Here is a 24,220-nt window from a genome sequence, read left to right as displayed (position 1 = left end):
GCTATTATCCCGACACTCATATACTGTAAAAGTGGAAATTTTCGCGGTGTTCAAATTTTCGCGCATTTCGCGCAACCAGAAACAAGCGCGAAAATAAAAGCACGCGAATATTTTTGCTTGCCATATGTGCCTGTGCGTGATGTCTTGATTCCGCGGAATTAAAAACACGCGAAACTCTTCCGACCCGGCCAAGCGCGAAAAATTAGTCACGCGAAAATATCCACTTTTACAGTACAATGTATAGCCCTTACCTCGTTGACCGAAGGGAGGAAATAGTGAAGCTGTTAGTCATCGGGCCTTGTGAAGGCAATTAGCACAGGAGTGAAAAATATCCGACTGGTAATACCTGCTCAGCCGGTAGGTAATCCCCATTGACTGTGGTGTGCATGGTGGCCAGCAGTCTAGCATGGTGCTTAGCAGTCTAGCGTGGTGTTTGGTCCCATCACGGGGAAGATTTGCATCCAGGTCAGATGCAGTCTTTATATGGCGACATATTGAAAGAAGTCACCCTCATTGCGCGCTATCATATTTTGTTTTGTTTTGTTTTGTTTAGAAGCCTCAGAAATGAATCATACAACCCTTGTGAAATGAATCATATACTACTTGTGAAGTTATTTTTTTCTGTAGGTGATAAGCACAATCAGGGTATGCAATCATGACTTTCTCACTTTAAAAAATTGTAACTTCTAAAAGAATGCACCAACTGACTTAAAAATTCACATGCAGCATGCTAAGACATCAGTAATCACATGTGGTAAAACAATAGCTAATTTCTTCTCATTTACTGTTAATTATTAAAGATTAATTACCAAAAAGTCCCCAAAAACCCACGTAATGCGTCAAAAAAAGTTTTACGACTTACGTAAAATCAAGATTTGAGGTCCATATTTTAAGTCTACGTGTTTAGTATCAAATTGATGGATTTTTTCCTGGCATTGCTTGCATGTAATAAAAAACAGTGGTTCTTTCAGCTGGAGAAAGTTATGAGGTCTGAAGTCCTGTCCTGGTACAAATGTAGGAGTGTAATGCTGGCTTATTTTTGTGACATTGTGACCTTTTAACCCATGCTGTACAGCTATACATGGAGAAACAGCTTATTTTTCTGCTTTTCCTGAAAGTACTGAAGACACACTACAATATGGTGCACTGTTTGCCAATAAATGTTCAGCCACTTTTGAGTTTTGAGCCATTTTCAAATGCTGAGCAAAATAAGTGCAGCCATTTTTCAGTATTTTCGGTGAGGTATATCCTAATTTGACTACTTAAAAGAATCTTTTTCCCTTACTGAATATCCTTGTTTTTTTAACCATGAATTGTACATATGTAGAAATCTATTGTGTGAATATTTTAGCAAATATGAGCAATAGGAACTTATTTTTTTATATTTTTACAAATTGCTGAGTATAAAAAAGTGCGATACACGCCCATGTTATACTGCATGAAGGTCATATGATGAGTGTTCAGTATTCATATTTCAATGCTTGTTCAATTTCTGAAGATATCATAAGCAGAAACATAGTATTTTGGCTTAATATGTCATTGTTTGAGTGTCACAGCTTGGATATCAACTCAAGTCATCATAAATCTCACATTCATTCTCCTATGTTTACAAATATGAGAATTGATCCAAACACTGTGTGCACATTCAAGATCAAACTGTACAGATAATTTTTTTGATGAAAAATATCATATCTTCCAAAGTACTAGCCCTAATTTCATAAAAATTTGTAATAACGGCCACTATATGTCTGTTACCTATTCCTGAAAGTTTCACCTCTTCACTCTTTGGCAAAAGTGAAATATGATAAAATATGTAAAAGTGGTTTTATTTTGATTTCAAAATAATGCCTACAAAATTGATCATCCATTCTGAGAAGTGAAAATATGAAATTTATTCATATTTTGTGATATGTCATGGCTATGTGCTGGTGGGGAATGAAAGGGATATTTATCAGGAATATCTAACAGCAATATCAGATGAAAAAAAATTCTGCTTTTTTTTGATGAATATTTCCAATATATTAGTCATTTCAATGTCATTCGACACCCCTAATTAAAATGCTAATTTATGCGCAGTTTAATGCAAAATTTTGACTCTTTCTTTACATGAAATGAAAATTTGAACACTCAGCTACAACAAACAACAAAAAAAGCATTTTCACCAAGTTTTTTCATTTTTGCCCTGTTACACAATTGCATACCCTGATTGTGCTATTGACCTGTAGACTTATGGCTTTTCTTATTCTTTTGTCTGATCTGCTATTCAAGTTTCAGTCTTCTTTTCTTACTTTCCGCGTGAGTAGGGTTGGGGAAGATGATTTAGGTTTAAGAAGTTGAAGAAACCTGTCTGAAATACCTAGGCCCTGACTCTTTTAAAACTCTTTCATAAATGACACAATAATTTTAGACACTGCATCATCAGCTGTGTCTTTTCGTATTCATTTCAAATCATTTAATTTCTCACAAAACAGCAATCAATACACTTCTACTATCATGAGGTGAAGATGAAGATTATTTGGGACCCATGAAGGGAAAATGCTCACTACTGACTGCTGATTGTAGTTGTTGCTTTGCTGCCATAGCGACTTTGGGTGACGTAAGTCGCAAAATTGATGTGAAGTGCTTTGTGAAGCAGGATCAGGATTACCAGCAGTCTGCCTCATGTGGTGTAGTGTGCATCACATACACATAGTATGCTTGGTATATTTTGCTGTGCCTTTTATTTCAGTGAATTTCACAAGTTGACCGACATTCATGAAATTTGCAACTTGCAAAAGTATTTCCACCCATAATAAAAAATGCCTTTATCATTTCCAAGGTGGGAAATCATCTAATTTTCTCCTGAAAAGGGATGATACACTGTATGTCCTTCTCATTCCTTTACTGTGGTTCTCAATTGCAAATTCAACCTCTCACGAAATTGTCTTACAACTTCCAAGTCTGAAAATATACCCATACCTATATTATGGAAAAAAAATGGTGACATAATTGTGAACTTTCCAGTGCAATACACATATTCTGTGTATCAGTGGACTTTGACAGTTTTAATGATTTCTTATCGCAAGTCTAATGATGTGAACATATAGAGAGAGAGAGCGAGATAGAAGTTTGTTGTTAGCTCTCAGAAATATGTACCACCACATTGTACTTCGGACAACAATTATTTGGATTTCTGTGTTGAACTTTGGTAAAATGGATAAAACCAGATGTATGAAGGTGTGGTGTCTTATGCCAACTTCAAAGCCCTGCACAAATACACACACATATTGTACGTACACACTTCTGTCATCCAAGAGGGCTAGTTTTGTGCGTGCAGGAGATCTAACAGATTCTTTCACTTTCTCCCCTGTTTGTCCAGGAACCTCTGACTCCAGACAGGGAAGAGGAGTATAAGGCAGCCATACAGCAATACAATCTCAAGGTAAGTCTTAACATTTTGTAGATGATCGACTGCAGGGTATGAAACATAAAGAACAATGCAATTGAAGGGTTTGAATTGCCATTGGGGGAAGTTAGACAAGTATGTATAAGTTACATTGATGTGTCTCGAGACCTACACTGTATTTAACCTTGCCAAAATAGAATGTCATACTGGAAGGCTACAACATTCTGTATTATATTCATGACAGCAAGGGTCATAATCTGTTGTGTTGTATGGGTTTATTAGAGTTTTTTAGGGTAACACAGTCCATCAACTTTAATTCTCATTGGTAGCCTTTTTACATCATTACCAACAAGCCATCAGCTGTCATGCACTGTGCAGCATCAGTGTGTTTGTACCACATGCATGCCATGTGTAGTCAAATTTGCATTTATACCCTATTGTGTTCAAGGGACTGATTTCCTTAATTGCATTTCTGCACACATCACACACCACAATTCAAAGATTTTATAGAAATTTCATATGAATGTTATTGATTGTTTGCATACAATGTATATTTATATCATTTGGCACTGTTTGACATTTATTTATATGAAAATGGTCCCCAGTGTGGACCATTTATTGTTGGCGTGTGCATTTGCAGTGTATTAAATCTATTCCCACTGGGGGAGGGGCATTTTGGCCCCCCCCCCCCCCCAACGTTTTGCGTGATTATTCCACAATGCGTGATGCTCTCACCACTACATTTTATTACTTTTTTCTTTCAAGTATCGCCCAACTTTTGAGACCAAATTTGTCACTCCCGGGCATACCATTTTGAAGCCACGCCCCTTTGAAAAAAAAATTTGTCAATCCCAAAATTGCTCATAAACATGATTTTGTGTACAAATCCAATGTAAATTGTGTTTTTGCAATTGATTCATATGAAAATGAATATTTTTACTTCCAACGGCTGATAATGATTTGTTTTAGCCTGATTATTCTTTACAATGTTTCTGCAACAAGTTCTGACAAAAAACAAAAACAAAAAGTAAAAAAACAAAGAAATACACAAGAAGTTCAATAGACAATAAAATGCATAGAAATAATTATGAAGCCGAATTTTTGCTTCAAGAATATTGTTGAGGATATTGAAAAGAATATGTTCACCAAAAATTAGAAGTCTTGGAGCTTTATTTTTGATTTATAGGCAACCCCCCCCCCAAACCTTTTTGCATAAATTAGCATAAATTAATTAGTATGAAATACATAAATTAAAATTTGAAAGATCTAACTATACAGTCTTGTAGATTACATTAGCCTCTGCCTTAGTGCAAAAGGCCTCCCCTGGTGGTTTCAAGTCCCTCAAAAAACCCGGTGGGATAAGGGTTAAAGAAGTAGTACAACTGCAGCATGGCTTCGTTGATTGAATGATCCTATTGTCCCCTAAATGTTAAAAGATAATATACCTCGTCAGCATATTACAGTGATGGGGAAAGTGTAAGGTGTGAGGTTTACCGCATCTAAATAAGTGGCATTACTCTTTGTGACTGTCTAATGCACAGATAATAGAATTCCAGGGAGCCCTGGGCCAGCGCGACGAGATCATCAAGCAGCTCTCTGACAATCTGCAGGGCGCCCTCCAGAGTCGAGACGAGGTGCAGCAGGAAGCAGCGAGCCAAGCGAACCAACTCTCTGAGCACATACAGGGATTGCAGTCCCAGCTGAGAATAGTGAGCAGAAACCATTCTTTACTCTAAGTAGGCTTATCATTCATATGGTCCCCCACTGATTCCCAGAAACTATACCTGTATTTCTGTGGTTTGGTACTGTATCATGTTATCACTGTATAGGCAAAATATTTTGTGAAGTTTTTATTTTGCGACTCAAGTGCTATTTGCAGATTTAAAGACGCACAAAAACATTGACTCTGATCCCAACATGAATGTGACGGGCATGCTGCATTTCTCTGATTAGTACTGTAAGCCACAACAGCGAATTTAACCACCTGCGAAATTATCGGGATGTCTCAATTCGCCAAAAATTAGACTTGCTAAATATATGGTGTATACAATATAATATTTATTAGTTGTTAATGATAGGGTAGTTTATGAAAGGAAAAAACCTCTTTGATTAAGTAACCATTAAAAATATTGTTTATTTCAGTTGCATCATTTCTTAGAGCCTCTGACTTGCTGCAATTGTATCTGATTATCAAATTGGCATTGTTTTGGAACTTAAAGCTATTACTCTCCCAAATTGTCACTTTTTTTACTTCTGATTTTGTGCTGATCTAGTGATCTCAAGCAGTTCCATGTAATCTTTCTCAATCATAAGACATGCAGTTAATTTCAGAGCTGCCAATTTAATGATGTCAAGGAGATCATTACTGCTGTAAATTCCCCAGGACTCGATATGTTGATAAAGTTGTGATTTTGTTTTTGGCTTCTCTGCAGCAAAAATATATGTTTTTTTTTCCTTCTTTCTTTTCTGATAAAAGTAGACATACCTTTTCTGATTCTGGCATAAATTCTTAGCATCTACAGTATGAACCTAGCTGTTAGTGGCCATTTGACAGGATTTTGGAAAGACATCGCAGAAGTGTGTGATAAGTTGACTCTTTGATTATTACTTATTTGATCCACAGGCAGGAGAAACTTTGCAGAGCCAGGGTAAGACTGAAATGGCAGAATTAGCCGAAGAGCTTACACAGGCACACAACCATGTTGTCAACCTCAGACAGACCGTTGCTGACAAAGACCAACTGATGCACCAGCTTGCCGATCGATACACCAAGAAGGCGCAGGAACTGGTGGAACTGAGCGAAGAAAAGGAAGGGATTCTCAGGCAACATGCTGGAGAAATGGCTGACCTGCAGCAAGAGGTGGCAGACCTCCGAGGGGACAGCGATTCGCTGAGTAGGGAGCAGCGCATGGACCTGCTGAGAGGCGAACTGGAAGAGAGCTACGGCAAGCAAATGATGCTGATGAAGGAGCAGATGGCTGAGAGTCACCAACAGGAAGTGGAGCTCCTGCAGCAGCGATGCAATGAACTCCAGGTCCTGGCGAGAACGAATGCCGACTTCTCTGACAGGGAGATCAAAGACCTGCAGAAGCAGTTGGAGGAGAGAGATGCTGCCATCAGAGGGAAGGAACGTGAGGTCGGGCAGCTGCAGCAGCAGCTAGAGAAGCTTGTTAATGAGTTCGCGAGACAGAATGACGAGCTAGAGCAGAAACACGCCGCAGATGTCAATATCTTAAAAGCGGAGGCAGAGAGAGAGGTGAAAGTGATGAGGGACGAGTTTGAAAATGAGAAGGAGAGAGAGAGGCTGGTTGTCGAAGACTTAACTGACCGGCTGCAGCAATCCTTGAACGACAATAGGGAGCTAACTGAAATACGAGACACATACGAAGGACAAATCACCCGTCTTATGTCGCAACTGGAAGAAACTCAACGTGCAGCTGATTCATCTCCCAATTCTCTCCAATCACGGGAGCAGGATGCAGAGGAAATTGCCAGACTAAGAAACCAGCTTGACAATTTACAGCAGGACAATCAAACTCTTCATGAGAGTAAGAAAGCGAGCGAAGAGCAAATAGCCAGCCTCACAGCCCAAATGCAGCAAAGCCTTCTTGAGGCCGATGCGGCCATCAACAAGCTCTCGCAGGAGAAGGATGAAAGTCTGGCACAACAGGAGGACAAGATTCAGCAGCTGCAGCAAGAGCTGGAAGAGCTGAGGGTGAGTGGTCCATCGTTTGAAAAGCTGGAAGAAATTAGGAACGAACTGGAGGCAGAGATAAAGCAGAACTATGACGACATGATTGACGATTTGAGGTACAGTCATGAAGCTGACCTGAAGAAGCTCAAAGTCCAGTTGGACGTCGAATACGGAGACAAGCTGAAGGATGCCCAGAAAGAGCTGGAGAATCAGATAGAGCAAAGGGTCAAGAAAGTGCAGACAGAAAAGGAGCATGAGTTTGTGGCAGAGCTGCAGAATGTCCGTGGGCAGCTCAAAGAGCAGTTTGAAGAGGAACTCAAGATTCAGCTGGAGAAGGAGAGAGAGAAAATGATGGAGGAGAAACATGTGGTAGATGAGCAGAAGGAGGCAGCGCCACAGGGCGGTGTCCTTTCGGCACTCAAGGATGACCATCTGACCAAGCTACAGACAGAGGTGCAGGATCTGTCCGAGGTCAGGGATGACCTGCTGGTTCAGCTGGAAGTAGCAAACCACGATCAGGAGAGCCTGCGGCAGGAACTGGCAGCCTCCACATTTGAGAAAGAAAACCTGAATGCTCAGGTGGGTCGTCTGAATGAAGAGCTCCTGGGAATCCAGTTCCAGACCGACGTGACGGTGGACTCTCCATTCTACGATAACGAGAGGGATGACCTGAACGAAAAATTGCAAGTCCTGAACAGCAAGCTACAATCACAGGAACAGGACCATGAGATAGAGGTCTCTGGCTATGCTGCCAAGATTGAAGCCTTGAAACAGGAGCTTGTAGAAGCAAATCTAGCCCATGAGCAAGAGAAAGGAGAGCTTGATGGCAAGATTCAGGAGCTGAAATCAACGTTGGAGGATCAGACTGAGGCTATTGGGCAAGGTCAGAGTCAGAATGCACAGGCTGGTGATTCAACAGATGGGGCTGGGGACAGCTCCAATCTCGTTGCAGAGATGAACAGAATGCAGAATGATCTGGCAGTTGCCAAAAAAGTTGTGGAGGAGTACTCCTCTAAGCTGGAGAGCTTGGAATCCGCCAATCAAAGCCTAGACGACCATGTCAAGCAGTTAACTGAGCAACTAGATGAGAGGGGATGTGAAGTGGAAAGAATGCAGCGCGAGAAAGTAAGTGTGGAAGAGCAGCTTGCAGAAGTGCAAGTTGCACTGGAAGAACTCAAGGGACGCCATCCTGATGAAGAATCTATGGTGAATGCTGAAGAGCAAATCAAGAGGATTGAGGAAGAAAAGAAAGGTATTGAGGACATCCTTGAGAAGACACAGTCACAGATTGCTGTCTTGAGGGAAGAGGTAGAGCAGTCCGATAGTAAAATCCATGACCTCATAGAGGAGGTGTCAAGGCAAGCTGTGGAAAGGAACGAATTGGAAGACAACGTAGCGAAGCTAGAAGGTGAGAGAGATCAGTTGCTATCTGAGAAAGAAGCTCTCCAGCACCAATTAGAATCGGAGCAGAAAGAACGTGATTGCGAAGTCGGTGAGCTGAAATCCCAGCTGGATTCACTCAGTCAGTCAGAGTCAAACGAAGACAGAGACAGTGCCATAGGAACGCTCGAGGCTCTCACAAGTCGACAACAAAGCCGATGCCAAGAGCTAGAGCTTCAGGTGGCGAGCCTGGAAGAAGAGCTTGTAAGACAACAGTCTGTTCAGCTTGTGAAGGATGTCGAGATTATGGCTCAGCAAGAGACATTTGAGGAGGCTGTGGCAAATTATGACAGACTGCTCGGTCAGCTCAGGGCAGAGAAGGAAGAATTAAGGGTAGAGTTGGAAAGGAGTGCTGTCTCAGATGATTACCCAGATGGTAAAATGACCGCAGAGGTACATGAAGAAGTCATTGCAGAAACTGTAGCACCTGTTGCAGCAGCATCGTCTCCACCTACCATGGATCATGAAGAGACGGACCCAAGAGAAGCTCTTGCAGATATTGACTCACTCAAGTCTGTCAATGAGAAACTGAAAGGTGAGTTGCTCAATGTCTCAGCAGAAAATGATGCATTGCAAGAGGAGAAATGTCAGCTTAGGAAAGATCTCGATGCTCTCAAACAAATTCTACAAGAGGGTGAGGAGGAGAAGGGAAACCTTGAGGATATGATCGAGGATGCAGATTCGAAAGTGAAAGAGCTTGAGACATTGGTGTCTGACCTGGAAAATGACAACCAGAGACTCCAGGATGCTTTTAACCAGCAGCTGAGCCAAACTGACAATCAGCAAGAAATTACTCCAGAACTCAAAGAGGAAATAGCAAGCTTGAAGGCACAGATTGTTGAAAACCAGGAGCTGTATGAACGTGAGAACAAGCTTCTCCAAGAGGCACTCCAGGAGGAACGCGATACCACTGCTCGACTCCTGGAAGAAGGCGACTCACCAACATCCAGGGATGCCCTCCTGCAGGAGATCATAGACCTGAAGAAGAGTCTTGCTCACAAGGACCAGACGGAGCATGAGATCCTCACTGAGAAGAATCGCCAGATTGGGGTCCTGCAGGACAGCAACGCCAAACTCCTGCAGGAGAAGGAGGACCTCAGCTCCAAGGTGAACGAGCTGGAGAGGCGCATGCAGGCTGCGGAAGCAATCTCCCAGGAGGTCCAGGACACGTTTGGCAAGCAGTTCACGGAGCTCCAGGTGGAGCAGAACTCCCTGCGGGAGCAGCTGGAGGAGCAGAAGAGGAAGAACGGCGACAGGCCGGAAGGGAGCCAGTCCCTGGATGAGCAGGCCCTCCGAGAGGAAGCCCTGCGCTGTGCCAAGGACATGCTGCTCCAGAAGCTGGAGGAGAAGGAGGCGGTGGAGCAGCACTTGCTGGAGGAGAAGCTGGATCTCCAGAAGCGGCTGGGAGAACAGCAGCGGCTGGAGGAGCTGCTCCACGAGAAGGATCGTCTGGAGCAGGAGCTGGCCCGGCAGAAGAGGAGCCTCCAGGCCGAAGTGAAGGACATGGAGCAGAAACTACAGGTTTGCAATGAAAACACCAAGTCACATTTATGCCAATTACAACGTATCAGCATGATAACATCAAGATATCTTGTGTGCCCAGGGCCCCGTTGCAAGAAACTTTGCGTTTAAACGCAACTTGCAACTGATTGTCACTGGCCAATCAAAATCATTGTTGCATGCATGTCTTCCTAATAGGGCAGACCCTGAGCCAATCAGAATGGTTGTTTCAAAATTAGCAATTATTTGCAATTGATTGCAACTTTCTTGCAACGGGGCCCTGGTCTTGTACATTCAGTAGAATGTCCTTGGGGAGATCGATTTATTGCAGTATAAGATTGATAAATAACTGAAAGAGAAATGTTGACCGCTTATAATCTTAGATACATGTAATCAGGATTGCTCCCTCCTATCACAGCGCACGTATACTATGCTCCTGGATGTTCTGTATTTCTGAATATGTACTGCAGATTGCAGTCTGTATATTTATAACATTTTTACATATAAAGAATTACCTGTATGTTTAGGGTTTTTTTTTTTGTTGTCAAGCACATATTCTAATGATGTGCTCATTTAAATGAGAATGGTTTTTACTTTATCTTTTTCAATATATAAACACATACTGCTTGTCTGTTTAACGATATTTCTTTTTATTCAGTTAGGCTGATATTTTGTAGATGGACTTGTTAAAATGAGTGTGGTCACTTGCACTCCATCTAACGTCCGTATTTTCTATGATCTCTTTCAGGAGCGAGAGCGCCAGCTGCAGCACGAGAAGACTGGCCTGGAGACGGAGCTGCAGCAGAAGGACTTTGAGCTGCGCAAGTGGGAGGCCAACTTCCGAGAGCAGCAGCTTGAGTACAGGAACAGGCAGGCCTTCGTCAAGCGCAGGCACGACAACGAGGTTGGTGATCAAATGCCTCAAGTCCCTTTCGTGCCACATTTTACAGATGCTTGTCAGCAGTGGAGTGGCTTTTTTCAGTCAATAAGGATAGAGAGAGAGAGAGAGTTTAGATATTGGGAGATGTGGAGGGATAAAAATAGACAGTGGGAGATAAGTTTGTAAAATGTAATGATAGATGGGAACAGGTACTGTAAAATTAGAAATTTTCACGTGCCTGAAACTTTGAATTTTGCTTCTCTCCAAAGTAAAATACATGCATTTTTTTCTACGCAACGCATTTGATGGCACTGGAAACTCAAGAAAGTTTCATGCTTTAAAAAAAGGATGATTGGTAAAAGTTTTATGCCATGAATGTTTCTGGTTTTACAGTATCTGTCGTTGATGACAGCTTTACAGAGAAGTTATATATCATGTCTGGTGCCCACGGCATGGATCCTCACACCTCTCCCTGTCCCCCCTCCCCCCCCACCCCCCCTCAGCTGGATTACCTGCGTACCGAGTCGGACAAGGAGGTGGTTGCCAGGCTGGAGGGGATGCGGCTCATCCTGGAGAAGCAGCACGCGGAGGCGGTTGCCAGGCTGCGGCATGACCTGGAGCAGGAGTTCGACGCGCGGGAGGCCAGGGAGGCGGAGAGGCACTTGTCCGACATCTCCCTGCTAAAGTCTCGCCATCTTTCTCAGGTGCATAACTGGTGCTCTTACTAAAAGGCCTCTGTTGCCGTTTTATTGCATTTTATACGAGACTTACTGCGTAGTGGGTTGTTCGAGTGACATTTAATTAGCAGCTCCATGGGCGTGGTGTGACACATGCCGACTAGCTGTGAGTATGTGGATTTTTTTTTTTATAGGGGTGGTGTATTTGTAGTTACTGTATATTGTGCCAGTTTTTGTGGATTCCTTTGGGGTAAAGGAAGTTGCAGTATCTTTTGGGACTCTGATTGGCAAGATTATGAAAAATTGGAAAGGAAGAGGAAGATACTGAGTGAATAGCATTGTAGCCCTCTTTTGCAAACCCCTCGTATCATGAAATTAAGTATGAAGAAGAAGGTAATAACCCCAAAGAAGAATGTACCCTTAAAACTTTTTTTCCCCTCGTACGTGAAGCAACAAGAAAGCGACAGATCAATCACAATTACAACAAGATCAGACAAATAACAACAAAGTCATAACAAATAGCTGAATTTACTAAATTTTCCCAAACTTACTTTTCCCATGTTTTTTTTTTTTTTTTTAATAAAAAAAATCATGCCTAATGGTACTATCAGGCATAATGCGATGTGGTCTTTGTATACTGTATATTTGGCCCAATTTTCATTCCTTCACTCTAAAGGGGTACCAAAGTGTTTTTAAATGCACAGCAGAGAGGGTTACAACTGTTGTAGAGAAATGTCACCAATGACTGCAACAAATATGTATTGCAGAGGGGAAAAAGACACTAGCCTCTTGAGTTCTTTTCCCCCGTAAAAAAACTCTTACAGGCTGAAATATAAATGCCATGCCATTTGTGTAATTTTTTTTGTGAACTCCGTCTTGACTATACTGAGAATTCATAGAAGAGTTCTAGATGGAGCAATGCGAGTGCCTATTGGTTGTATATATACATTGTATGTCATACTCTTGCCACGTACACTGTACAGCAGTGGTATATATTCTTGTATATAGATATTGAATAGTTATGGAAAAACGTGAAGACACTAGAAGGCCATAGACCTCACGTAGAGTTAGAAATAAGTGTCTTTGAGATTGAGACAATGTAATGCAGTAAGATGTTGAAGGATATGGGGAAAGTTTTTTTTTTTTTTTTTTCAAATATGGTATGATTTTGTTATGGTGCAGAACAATAGTTTCTCAGAATATTTTTGTAACAGAAACCAGAACCAAAGTGCAATATGCGTGTCAGAATTGGTAGAGTATACAAATCTATTTTCAAAGAAGAAATCATGATATTGAAAACAGTGCAAGACATTTAGACCTACATGTATGTGTGTGTGTTCAGTTTTGTAGATGTGTTTTGTGCCGGCTAGCTATAGCATCAGTTTTCAGCAAGTGTTGTCGAAGGTATATCCAGGCTTCCAGCTCTGTGTCGTTGTTGCATAGTGTGACTGTGCAGAGTCGTTTCGTCTTTTCTCGGTGTGGGAGGTGATTAGCATTTTGGCGAGAGGCAAGAGCCCAAGCTTCCATTGCAAGCTTGGGAGACTATTGATGAAAAGTAGCCATTTGCAGCCCTTATTCAATGCAGGAATTTAATCTGTTCTGCTCTCTGGATCTTTGCAAGCTTGGGAGTCTGTCAACAAAAATTAGCTCATTGCAGCCCTGATTTAATTCAGGAATTCAATCTGTTCTGTTCCCTGGATCTTTGCAAGCTTGGGAGACTATCGACGAAAATTTAGCGCATTGCAGCCCTGATTTAATTCAGGAATTTAATCTGTTCTGTTCCCTGGATCTTTGTGAGCTTGGGAGACTGTCGGCGAAAATTTAGCTCATTGCAGCCCTGATTTAATTCAGGAATCAAATCTGTTCTCTTCCCTGGATTGGTTACTGACATCTTGCATTATTTCATGTCCGGCAACAGTTCACACAGTAAGAGTGCAATGTCTCCTTGAGAAATCAGATGCTTGGTACCTGTAGGCTACCAAGGAAAGCCTCTGGCATTAGGGGAGAATCAAGGATTTAAAGAAAATAACATTTATGTAGCATTTCCGTTCTCCGTTAGGTTTTCTAAACTTGTGAGGTTTTCTAAATTTGACACAATCTCTCAACCAGTGCTGATACCAAATGAACATAAAATTATTCTTATGTTTAAACAAAAATTTTTGCCAAACTTTCGATGGTTTGCCTTATGTTTATTGTTTTCATCTCAAGTACATTTGTAGTGAAGACAGTGTTCACAAAAGCAGGACTTGAAACACTCATGAAATTTGCAGATGTTGCTGACTTACTGTACGCCATCTTTCTTTGTGGAGTAGAATTTTTGCAGTTTGTTCTGACATTTTTATACATTAAATAATTTTCTAAACACCCAGTGTGATTGAAATACATATAATGATGTCAATGTAAATTTTGAACTACATGAACATGTAGGACTTAAATGCTGCCTGTATAACATCCAAATCAATGCCACTTTTTAATGGTACGCACAAAGTTCTTGTTTAGTTGTTTGCCACAGCAAACTTGCAACTGACTTATCGATTGCTCAAATAAAATTTGCAAAGTAAAATCTGTACAGCGCCCTCTCAAGGGGAAAATGCACAAACTCATGTTGTCCAACAACTCTGCCGCAGCTTGATTCATAGTGCTTTTCAGGTACATAGAAATTTGAAATTTGATTTTTTTTTTTTCCCATACTGAAATCTTTACAATGATTGATACAGATACTTGCTTCTTATAAAGCTGAATTAAATAGCAATCAAACCAACAAGATATACATTTGGGGATAAATGAAATTATTATGTACTAATTTTTTTTTGGACAATACCACACATGTCTTGAAACTGTTTGCATTAAATAAGTTGACTCAACAAATAATCTCATTCATGTGGAGTAAAGGTGTTATAACAAACAAGAAATGAGAGATTTTCTGTTCTCTGCAAGATGCCACTAAAACTTTACAGACAAGGTAGTGCTTACATGAGAAACAAATTTCATTCTGTCGATTTGATAATCTTTTTAATATTATTACTTGCAAAATTGCGATTATTTTCATTGAACCAAGTTTAATTCATACACGGTTTTCATTTACTGAGGCACCCATGCTAATAATTTTCTGAAGAATGATGTGGAATATATTAATTTCTTTTTAAATTTCAAGTTGCAATATATTAGTATTACATTCCTTTTCTTGTTTGGCAGTTCAGATAGTGCATTTAAACAAGATAATAGTGATGCAATAGCAATTCTTTTTATATACCATTTATTACTTCTACTAGTTGAAGCACTTTGCCCATTGAAGCATGATTACTAACTTGTTGCATACAAAATTTTTGTACATGTTATCCAGAAACAAACTCACTTTGATATTTTTAAGAAATGAACATGCTGCCTTCATAGGCAAGGTATGTTTGCATTTGATTTGGAAAGCTTGCAATGCATCCATGAAGGGATATGTAGTAGGAAGTAGATTTTAGCATAAACACAATACTGTAAAATAGAAATGATGATGAATGCACTAATGTCAATAGTTAGCTGTCAATGGGGACGACTTCTTGTGAGAATTGAAAGGGATCAAGCCCTATGTGCATTCCATTATAAATGTAAGTACAATGTTAGTAAAACCATCCAGATGGTCTATGTCACTTCATATAGTTGTAGTAGAATGTTACTATGTGGACTTGACATAGGAAGTGTGGCATACTGTAGTTCAAACATGGGACTAACTTAGAAGGGTAAATAGAGATTAATTTCAGTTCAGTTCAGTTCAAATTTATTTCATATTTCTACTTTCTCAATGAAATTTCAAAATGATTGACAGTAATACAACAAGTAAGAATACAAAATATATACAACCATGTCTTTTGATTGAAGATAGAAAAAATATATACTAAACACAAATGTATCTGGTCATATCATGACATGAAGGTACCACAAGGAAATGAAAAAAGAAATACGATGGGGCCTACATAAATGCTATAATGCTTGTAAAACTGTAGGTTCCCAAATTCATAGGTGTGGAATTATACGGAGAACTAATAATCTTGACCAACTTATTACATGAGGAGCATACATGTATAAAGGTTGACGGGGAACCAACAGTGGGCTGGTATTAGTAGTTGTTAGATTATTGGTGTTTGATTAGGTTGGAATGGCAAAAATGAGTGCAGTCTTGAGTATCCACTTTGTTTTAGTCAATAATTCAACAGTTTTTGTGCAATTTTGCAGTTGAAATACATGTATACGGCAAATGTGTGTATTTAATAGCCAATAGTGCCAGATGACATGTCTCCATTATGAAGGCTGGTCCATGTTAAGTCCATTTGACAAGGGTCAAATGTTTTGAATCTATGCAAAGCCATATTTCCTTTGTTGTCTTTCCCTTATGTGTTTTTATGTTCAAGTTGAATGGTAGATGTCTGATACTGGCTTTTAAATGCTTAAGAATTGAAGTGTTCAGCAAGTATTTTTTTTTTTCTTTTGAAAATTGAATACAGCTAGCACCTTTAGTTTTCAAATTAGCGTTCGTTGTCCATAATAGGAAAATAGGACTCTCATTAGCATTTTTTTCTTTTTAAAGACTGATGCATTATTATTATTATTATTATTATTATTATTATTATTATTATTATTATTATTATTACCATTATTTTTATTTAATGTGGCAGTGCAATTTTCTGAATTTTTAAAACCAAGCTATGTTTTTGCCACTAAGTTGTTTGTTTAGTGGGTATTAGTATTCTTTAAATAATCTTTTTTTTTGTCTTCATTTTTGGTAGCATTTATATCATAAACACAGGTATTCATGCCCTTTTGAGGTAAAGTGACCCATATACTTAAACTTTTTCACATTCACGCACAGCGAAACAGGGATCAACTGAGTTTTGTATTCTTTGTAGGGTGGTGGTGGTGGTGGGGGGGGGGGGGTTAAACTTTGAAACTATGCAAAATATTGATTTATTTCATTTGCGCTCCTTCTGTCTGCTATCACGACTGCTATAGCTACTATTTTTATTTACTTTTTTCTCTATTTCAGTTATTATTATTATAATCTTTTTTTTTTATCTATTTTTTTTTTTTTTTGCCAGACAGCATCTATTTGGTGTGATGGCAAACACGTCTGCAGCATTCTTTATAGGCCTCCTAATCTCTGAATCATCTGTGTTTGAGATAATAGTCAGCATGGTTGGACACCTTGTCACTCTGATTATGTGCGGTCTTCATCAGTAAAGACATGAAGAAGTACATTTACTTAGTATCTGGGTGTTGCTGCAAATGTGGCTGCCACTGATGTTGCCGCCGTTGCTTCCAGTGTTGGCGCCACTTTTGCCATCGTGACGCACTATCTGGTGGCAGGTGTTTTGTAGGTTTGTCCGACTGATGATGTGTGTTCTCTTGATTGCAGTTCTGTGTGGATGAGCTGCATTCAGCATGTATTTTTCTGACATTGAATTGATTTTATCCTAGTTAAAATAGTATTTAATATCAGCCATATCCCACAGGCAAACATACTGTAATTCTGGAAGTGGTATATTGGTCAAACCATGAAACATGAGATACTGGACTGATATTTTTGTAATGATATCGGCGATATTTGGCCGTGAGATTGCTCAGTGGTACATACAGTGTAGCATAGCCACCATAATGTGATACTGTTCATACACTGTAGTATGGTTTACAAGGAATCATACCTCCACTTGCAGTATCATTTTAATAATGTTTTTATATCAAGTGCAGGAAAGATACTAGGTAGTGCGCATGGAGGGGTGTTTCCATTCATGAGTTACAAAATAGGAACACTGTCATTGAAAAATCTACTTCAATATGTGCTACCAATGCCTTAGTGACCTTTAGTGTGGCAAGCTTAATAACTTTATGTAAGTGTGTTGTTTTGTGGCAGGGATGACCTTCAAGAAATGATGCTTGATATTGTTTGTGTGACATAACAGCCTAACACAAGACATGTCTGTAAAAGTCTGGGTCAAAAGCAGAACTAAACCAGTTCACATCCGCTGATGCAGTGAAATTTCTGAAATTCCTACCTTCTCCTTCTCCTTTTCCCTCTCTCGTGTGTTGTGAAATTAATTTTGCATGCCTCCTGTTACCTTTTTACATCTCTCACATGTTTTTACATTCACTTATATCTTTAGTTTCATCACATGAAATGTTTTGTTTGTTAACACCACATATTTCACTTCCCTCCCCAATTCCTTACATCCTGTTTTGCACTCACCATTGTACCCTGTGACCTAGAAATCCCTACCTTTCTCCTTGTTTATGTACAATATTTTATGTTTTCCAATTGTCTTTCAACTTTTACAAGAAATGCAATTTTCGGCCTGCTCATGCCATGGCATTCCAATGTTATTCACATTGTTTTAATTCTTCTTTTAGTTATCAATATGTCACTATGATTTTCCATTGTGTCCTCTTCCTCATAGTATCCAACTTATAATTTTTGTGATACTTGGCATATATTTTATATAATTTTGCTATATTTATAGAAGATGTACTGCAGCATCATGAGTGAAATCGAGGAAAAAAATTCCTTTCAGAAGGATGAATATTTTACTTATCAAATAAGACAATTAAGTGAATGAGTTCATTTTGAGAATAAGTAAAAGACAATCAAAATGAAATTTGGGAATGGACTGAAATTCTGTGTGCAAAAATGGGAACTGTAGAATATATTGAATATTAAAAAAAAAAGTTTTAGTCAAGAGGTTCTTGATATTACTCATGTAAGCAGACATATAGACTGAAGCTTGTCAAAGTTAGGTTCTGTAATGAATTTTCCCTATTTTCCATGTCTGTCACTTCAGATTGAAGATCAGAAATGAATCATGTTAGGAACAAGTATCATCATTTTTTTTTTTTTAAAGATAATTAACTCTGGTTTTGACCCAAACTTAAAATATAAGTGTGTTTATGTAAAACATGTTAACTGTGCTGTGACTTTCTATGTTTTAAGTGGATCTGAAGTGTGCATGTTATTTTCTAATTAAAATGACATTTATATAAAGAATGATATCTTGAGTCTTCAATTGCCTTTATTGAAGTTGTGTCATGACTTAAGGGCATGAAAATTGCATTTCTTTGCTTGAGTTTTGCTTCTCACATTTACTGCATGTTATTATCTCTCTCTGCCTTCCTCTAAACACCCGCTGGTAAACTGTTGACAAACTGTTCACAAATCTCGCATGTGCTTTTGTTTTCCTTCACACTTTCAGATACTAGTAGTTGTTTTGTTTGTGCTTAGATCTTGCATCATTTTGCCTTTCAAACTAATTTTGTGATGAGCAGAGACCTATTTTAAAAAAAATATATTTTTTTTTCTCTTTAGGGATAGGAACTTACCATGCATAATTTTTGTTTTTGTTGAGGAAAAATTCCACTTTTCAGCTGTAACGCAATCAATGTGGATTGCTTGATTTTTGGTGAACATGAAAGAAATCACACAGAATATAAAAGAATTGCAGTTAACCAAAAACTAAACACTATATTCAAAGATTGTGAATAAACTTTATGTCCCAGTGCTATGTCCAATACAAGACATCACAGTGTATTCAGAGAGATGGTACGTAGGCTTCTAGTTGTCAGATATAAGAAAAAGACATATCTGCAAACTGAAGAGATACCCAAGGTATTCATTTCAGCTAATGATTGCAAGAGAAATTTCAACCTATGAGATTATGCAATTCAGGCAGGGTCAAAATAGTATCCATTTAGTATAAACTTAAAAAAAGATTAACAAAATCTGATATTCTCATATGCACTTGATTTAGTAGAACTGACTTCTTGATTTTTTTTTTTTCAGTTCAAATCGGGCATTCAGAAACAGATTTTTTTTTAAATTTTATTTTTTTACAATTCTGTGATTACGTATACACATTCCAGCAGGATATATTTTGTATTTCATTTACAACTGATTTCATGCCACACATGCCATAATTTGATCATGAGTCAAGGATTCTAAGATGTGGCTCTATCAAATACAATATTAACTCTTTGTATAGCATCATTCTTATAGTTCTAAAATGTTTAAGTACAGTGTACATCCATGACAGAGTGTGGACCTTTAATGCATGTTTAGTCCATAGTCTTCTGACTCACTGTTGCATGCTGGGATAGGATTTGTGGATTTGGTCGCATGTTGGCATGTAGAATGCAATGGTCACTCCTACAGTACCAGATTATGACATCTCAATCATGAAGCCCAAACACTCGGACACTGGATGAATATTTTTACCTGAGAACCAGAAGGGCACTATGGCATTCCAAGATTTGAGCGTAGATAAAACAATGAAATGATCAATTTTCATGAAATAAAAAGTTTATTTTAATCAAAAGTAGGTAGATTTATAAGCATTTTTCCAAATTCATGTGTATCGGGTATTATGGTGCCCTTTTGGTTTTGATATGTAACATTTCACTTAAAGGTGAAAATAATTAAAAACTGACACCATAATTTAGATGAGATCAAGCTCTACAACGTGATACCAATAATTCAATACCCCCCCCCAAAAAAAAAAGGGGGGGGGGGTGGGGGATAGCACCCTTCTAATTCTCAGCAGACAGTGTTGCATGAGTCTACAAACTCATTTTTTTTTTCCTAAAGACATTAAGGCACAGTAGGCACAGATCTGCAGAGAAACCTGTGATAAAACATAGAGTCTGACACTATCCACCGAGAAATACATCCATCTAGCTACCATTTAGACCTGGCACAGACAGTCACAGCTATGTGTTTGAAAATGAAAGTAATGTAACAGGACTTGGTGTACACATTCACCACAGCAGTGACAAACATCGTCATTACTCCAAACATTTGCTTCCAGTTCCACTGCATGATTTTAGTTCAGACTTGAGTGCTACGGTCATGGTGGTGAGACATCTGATTTGATGCAAATATTTCCAAGTGCTATTATCCATCAGAACACACAGATTCAATCCACTTCACATAAGATGTCACATGATGCTTGATGTGCAGTTGTACATGTACAAACCCTGTTTAAATAATGACACAGCCTCGTTCATTATTTATTTGGTATATTTCCATCAAAATATGCATATACATATATATATATATATATATTGTGACGAACTCGCCTTCTCGTCGTGAATTAAGAGAGTGTATTTGACTGTTTGTACAAATGTCTCCGCGAGCCGTGTCAGGATGGCCGAGTAGGCGGGGTTCGTTTTGTTGCAGTTTACAACGATCCCTTTAAATCATTAAAACTACCAGTCTGTGTCTACCATGTAATATGTTGTGTCAGAAGCAGCTCACCAACACAAGCGGCACACATACAAAGTTCAGCATCACTTAGATAATGTCACTTCCAAACGTCAGTTGTAGATGGTGTTAAATTGGTACGTCTAGTTTGTTACCAACTTTTGCTACCAAGTTCTGCTACCAACTCTTGCTACCAAGTGCTGCTACCAACTGTTGCTACCAAGTTCTACTACCAAGTTTTATTACCAACTCAGTCACGCTAACGTGGAACACCTTTCACAACCATATGGTGGCACAGGTATCGTTGATGGCACGGGGTAAAGTGCTATATCGCACCGTTACCAACTTCCTCAGGCGACGACTGGAACTTGGATTGGGCACAGGGCATATGCGACAAGTCACATTACCACTATTCCCGAAATCCAACGGCGACGACTGGAACTTGGATTGGGCAGGGACTATGCGACAAGTCACATTACCACTATACCCGAAATCCAACGGCGACGACTGGAACTTGGATTGGGCACGGACTATGCGACAAGTCACATTACCAATATACCCGAAATCCAACGGCTTACAGCTTGTCTTCTCAGGAACATGTACCACCACTCTCCAAATTGTTGTATTGTGGTAGAACTTTCAAGAAGACACAGTGCAGTCACCAATTCAGGAACACATGTACAGTTTATTACAAATAGAAGTGAACATGAACAACACATTGGAAATGTATCATACACGGGCTAATTGTTGCGGACTATGTCACACAACGGCCACTTTATATGCCTCTCCTCCTATCGCGGAGTAAGGAGGCAATCCCGCACGGCCGTGAACACTGCGGAAAACACCCGCAGTAGTCGTTCAAATTATTTACAATGTTGGCGTGGTTACAAAATTCGTACAATGATTATTATGTTTTAACAGTATTTCTTGTACATGGTTACTATAATTCGGCATGTATCATCGGTCTAAACCGGAGTTGGTATTAAAATAATCCAAACTTGCCCATGACAAACAAGTAACCACATATCTAATAATAAATATTAAAACTCATAATAATGCACTACCACATTAAAATGTTTGTCCAACATTCCGATAATGCGCCCATTTCTATATTACAGGCACAATCGATCATAACAAATTATAATCGAAACGGTTAAATCGAATCGGTTTCACCGAATTTCGTTACAATATATATATATATATATATACACACACACATATACATTCATATATATAATTAGTATATATATATATATATGTATATATATATATACATATACATATATATTCATACATATGTATATATATATATATATATATCAGATGTTTTGTATGTATTATAGAGCCCTCCCCACATGATAATATAAAGCAGGCATATCAGCAAATATTATACACTTGTAGGGATAAACCCATCACAGCGTTGGCTACAAAACTCATTTGAAGAGAAAGAGGCTTTGTTCTAAATTTTTGAATCTGCAATTTCTGATGTATTTTTGATCTTGTAGACAGACAAGATTAAAAAAAGAAAAACATTTCCGCACCCCTTCATTTTTCAATAGAAACACACAAATGGGGTGATAAATTTGAGGGACAATACCAGTATTTGTACCAGCTTTGTCTGAAATGTGGTCGTCGAACTCCCAGTCCCCACAAACTGCTTGTACTTAACTTGGGAACCAAGATTATAAGGTGCATTTATTGTAGCAATGATCAAGTGCATCATGTTTGTTACTGCATTGGTGTTTGTGAATTTGTTCCGAAGTTCCAAGCTTTATAATCCCGTTCTCCCAAAATATAACTACTGTAAACGTCAATATTTTCGTGCAATTAATTTTTCACGCTGAGCGGCTCGAAAACATATTCGCGGGTTCTTAAATTCGCGCTCAGCAGCGGGTTAATACACAGTCGCTGTTTTCATCCAGTGATGCCAGCGTACGATAAGCGACGTAGCGAGTGGCGCGAGTGCGAGTACAAGCGCTCAACTACGTAGTACATGTATTTTACTCGATACATGTTCTGTAGGACTAGTACCGTAGTCGCAGGGATGTAGCACACCAATCGGCCGTGGGCTTGGTGCGTGCGGTGCGTGTGATGATACTGCTATATGCGTAAACATGTCTGTACTACGTAGCAGTATCATCGACGAAGCGCACCAGGCCGTTCAAAATGTGCATAGAAAATTGCGAAGATATATTCGCGCGTTTTTGAATTCGCGCTAGCTGAACGTAGCGCGAAATCCGCTAAAATTAATGTACCGCGAAAATTTCCACGTTTACAGTATATGAATATCTGAGAGAAGGTGCTGGTGACTCTCATTGCTTTGCCAGGAAATTACCCTTACTACTGAAAGTGCATTCAAGTGTAATCACCAGTGACCACCTCACCTTGTAACTCAAAGGTACACAGTAACTTACCTCAATATGGAAACCTTCCTGATTGTATTTTTGTTTTAATCTTGGTACAATTTCAGATTGTGCATTTTTCCCCCTTGCCTCACCCCCCCCCCCCCCCCCCACAGAATCATCCCCCCTCCAAAAAAGAAATTATACCAGAAAAAAAACAAACAACAAAACAAAGAAAACAAAATTGGAAAACTCAGTAGAAGTGACATTTTGTGCAGAAAGAAATGAGTAATGATGAGCTCCTGATTTGACCGTCATAATCGACAGTTATTTTGATCAAATACCAACAGGCGGGCAAGGCAAATGGCTACTTATACTTTGCTGATGGATTTTGAAATATTTGTTTGATTTTATTGATTGTGCGGTGTATGCTGAGAGCATGCATTCAATCATAGTGCAAAGAGCATCAATATTTTTTAAGGAGCATAAAATCTGATTCCAGAAACAAGGTGTAGAAAGAGGATGCCGTACAGTATTTCCAAAGAGAAGTGTTGTGTTATTGACATGTTCAAGACTTCATAGTCTTTTAGAGGGCTTGTGGCCCTGGACTATACAGGGCCCGACATTAGCAATGGCATGGTTGTCCGGGGCCACTAAAAATAGCTGTTGGGCCATCAAATTTCCAAAAAAGGCTGTCTCTTGGTGGCCCGGACAGGCACCTAAATTCAAAATATTTTATTTATTTATCAATTTTTTTAAATTTCAGACCAACTTCACTTCTTTTTCAGGCCACTGAAATTTCAAATTGAAAGATTTTAGTGGTCCAAATGGGCCGCCAAAGAAACAGAGTTAATGTCTAGCCCTGCTACACTATAGGCTGCTTCCATTACATCATTGCTCAGGAAGAATGACCCATCACCAGCTGTTATTGGCTGTGAGGGTCCAGGAGAGAGCTGTATGTACTGTAAAACACATTATTTTCGCGGCATGAAATTTTCGCGAGTTGGAGCCGACGGCCTTTTTCGTTGCATGAAATTTTCACAAGTTGCCTCTAGCATTCATTGCGTGTAGTGTAG

General features: G+C 39.2%; 1 protein-coding gene across 1 annotated transcript in view; it reads left to right on the top strand.

Moving 5' to 3' along the window:
- The window catches only part of LOC139741958 (uncharacterized), a 149,116-nt gene that overhangs the window by 16,606 nt on the left and 108,290 nt on the right, over nt 1–24,220 (top strand). The window contains exons 5-9 of the mRNA XM_071652524.1: nt 3,359–3,421; nt 4,927–5,094; nt 6,009–10,040; nt 10,768–10,923; nt 11,403–11,603. Coding sequence (XP_071508625.1) covers nt 3,359–3,421; nt 4,927–5,094; nt 6,009–10,040; nt 10,768–10,923; nt 11,403–11,603 — 4,620 coding nt within the window. The remainder of the gene's footprint in view (nt 1–3,358; nt 3,422–4,926; nt 5,095–6,008; nt 10,041–10,767; nt 10,924–11,402; nt 11,604–24,220) is intronic.

The sequence above is a fragment of the Diadema antillarum genome, unplaced genomic scaffold (genome assembly GCF_040938485.1).
Source record: "Diadema antillarum isolate AM-2024a unplaced genomic scaffold, OU_Dant_1.0 seq00000966_RagTag, whole genome shotgun sequence".
Taxonomy (NCBI): domain Eukaryota; kingdom Metazoa; phylum Echinodermata; class Echinoidea; order Diadematoida; family Diadematidae; genus Diadema; species Diadema antillarum.
The sequence above is the reverse complement of the archived record's forward strand: the minus strand, read 5'-3'. Positions and strand labels throughout refer to the sequence as shown.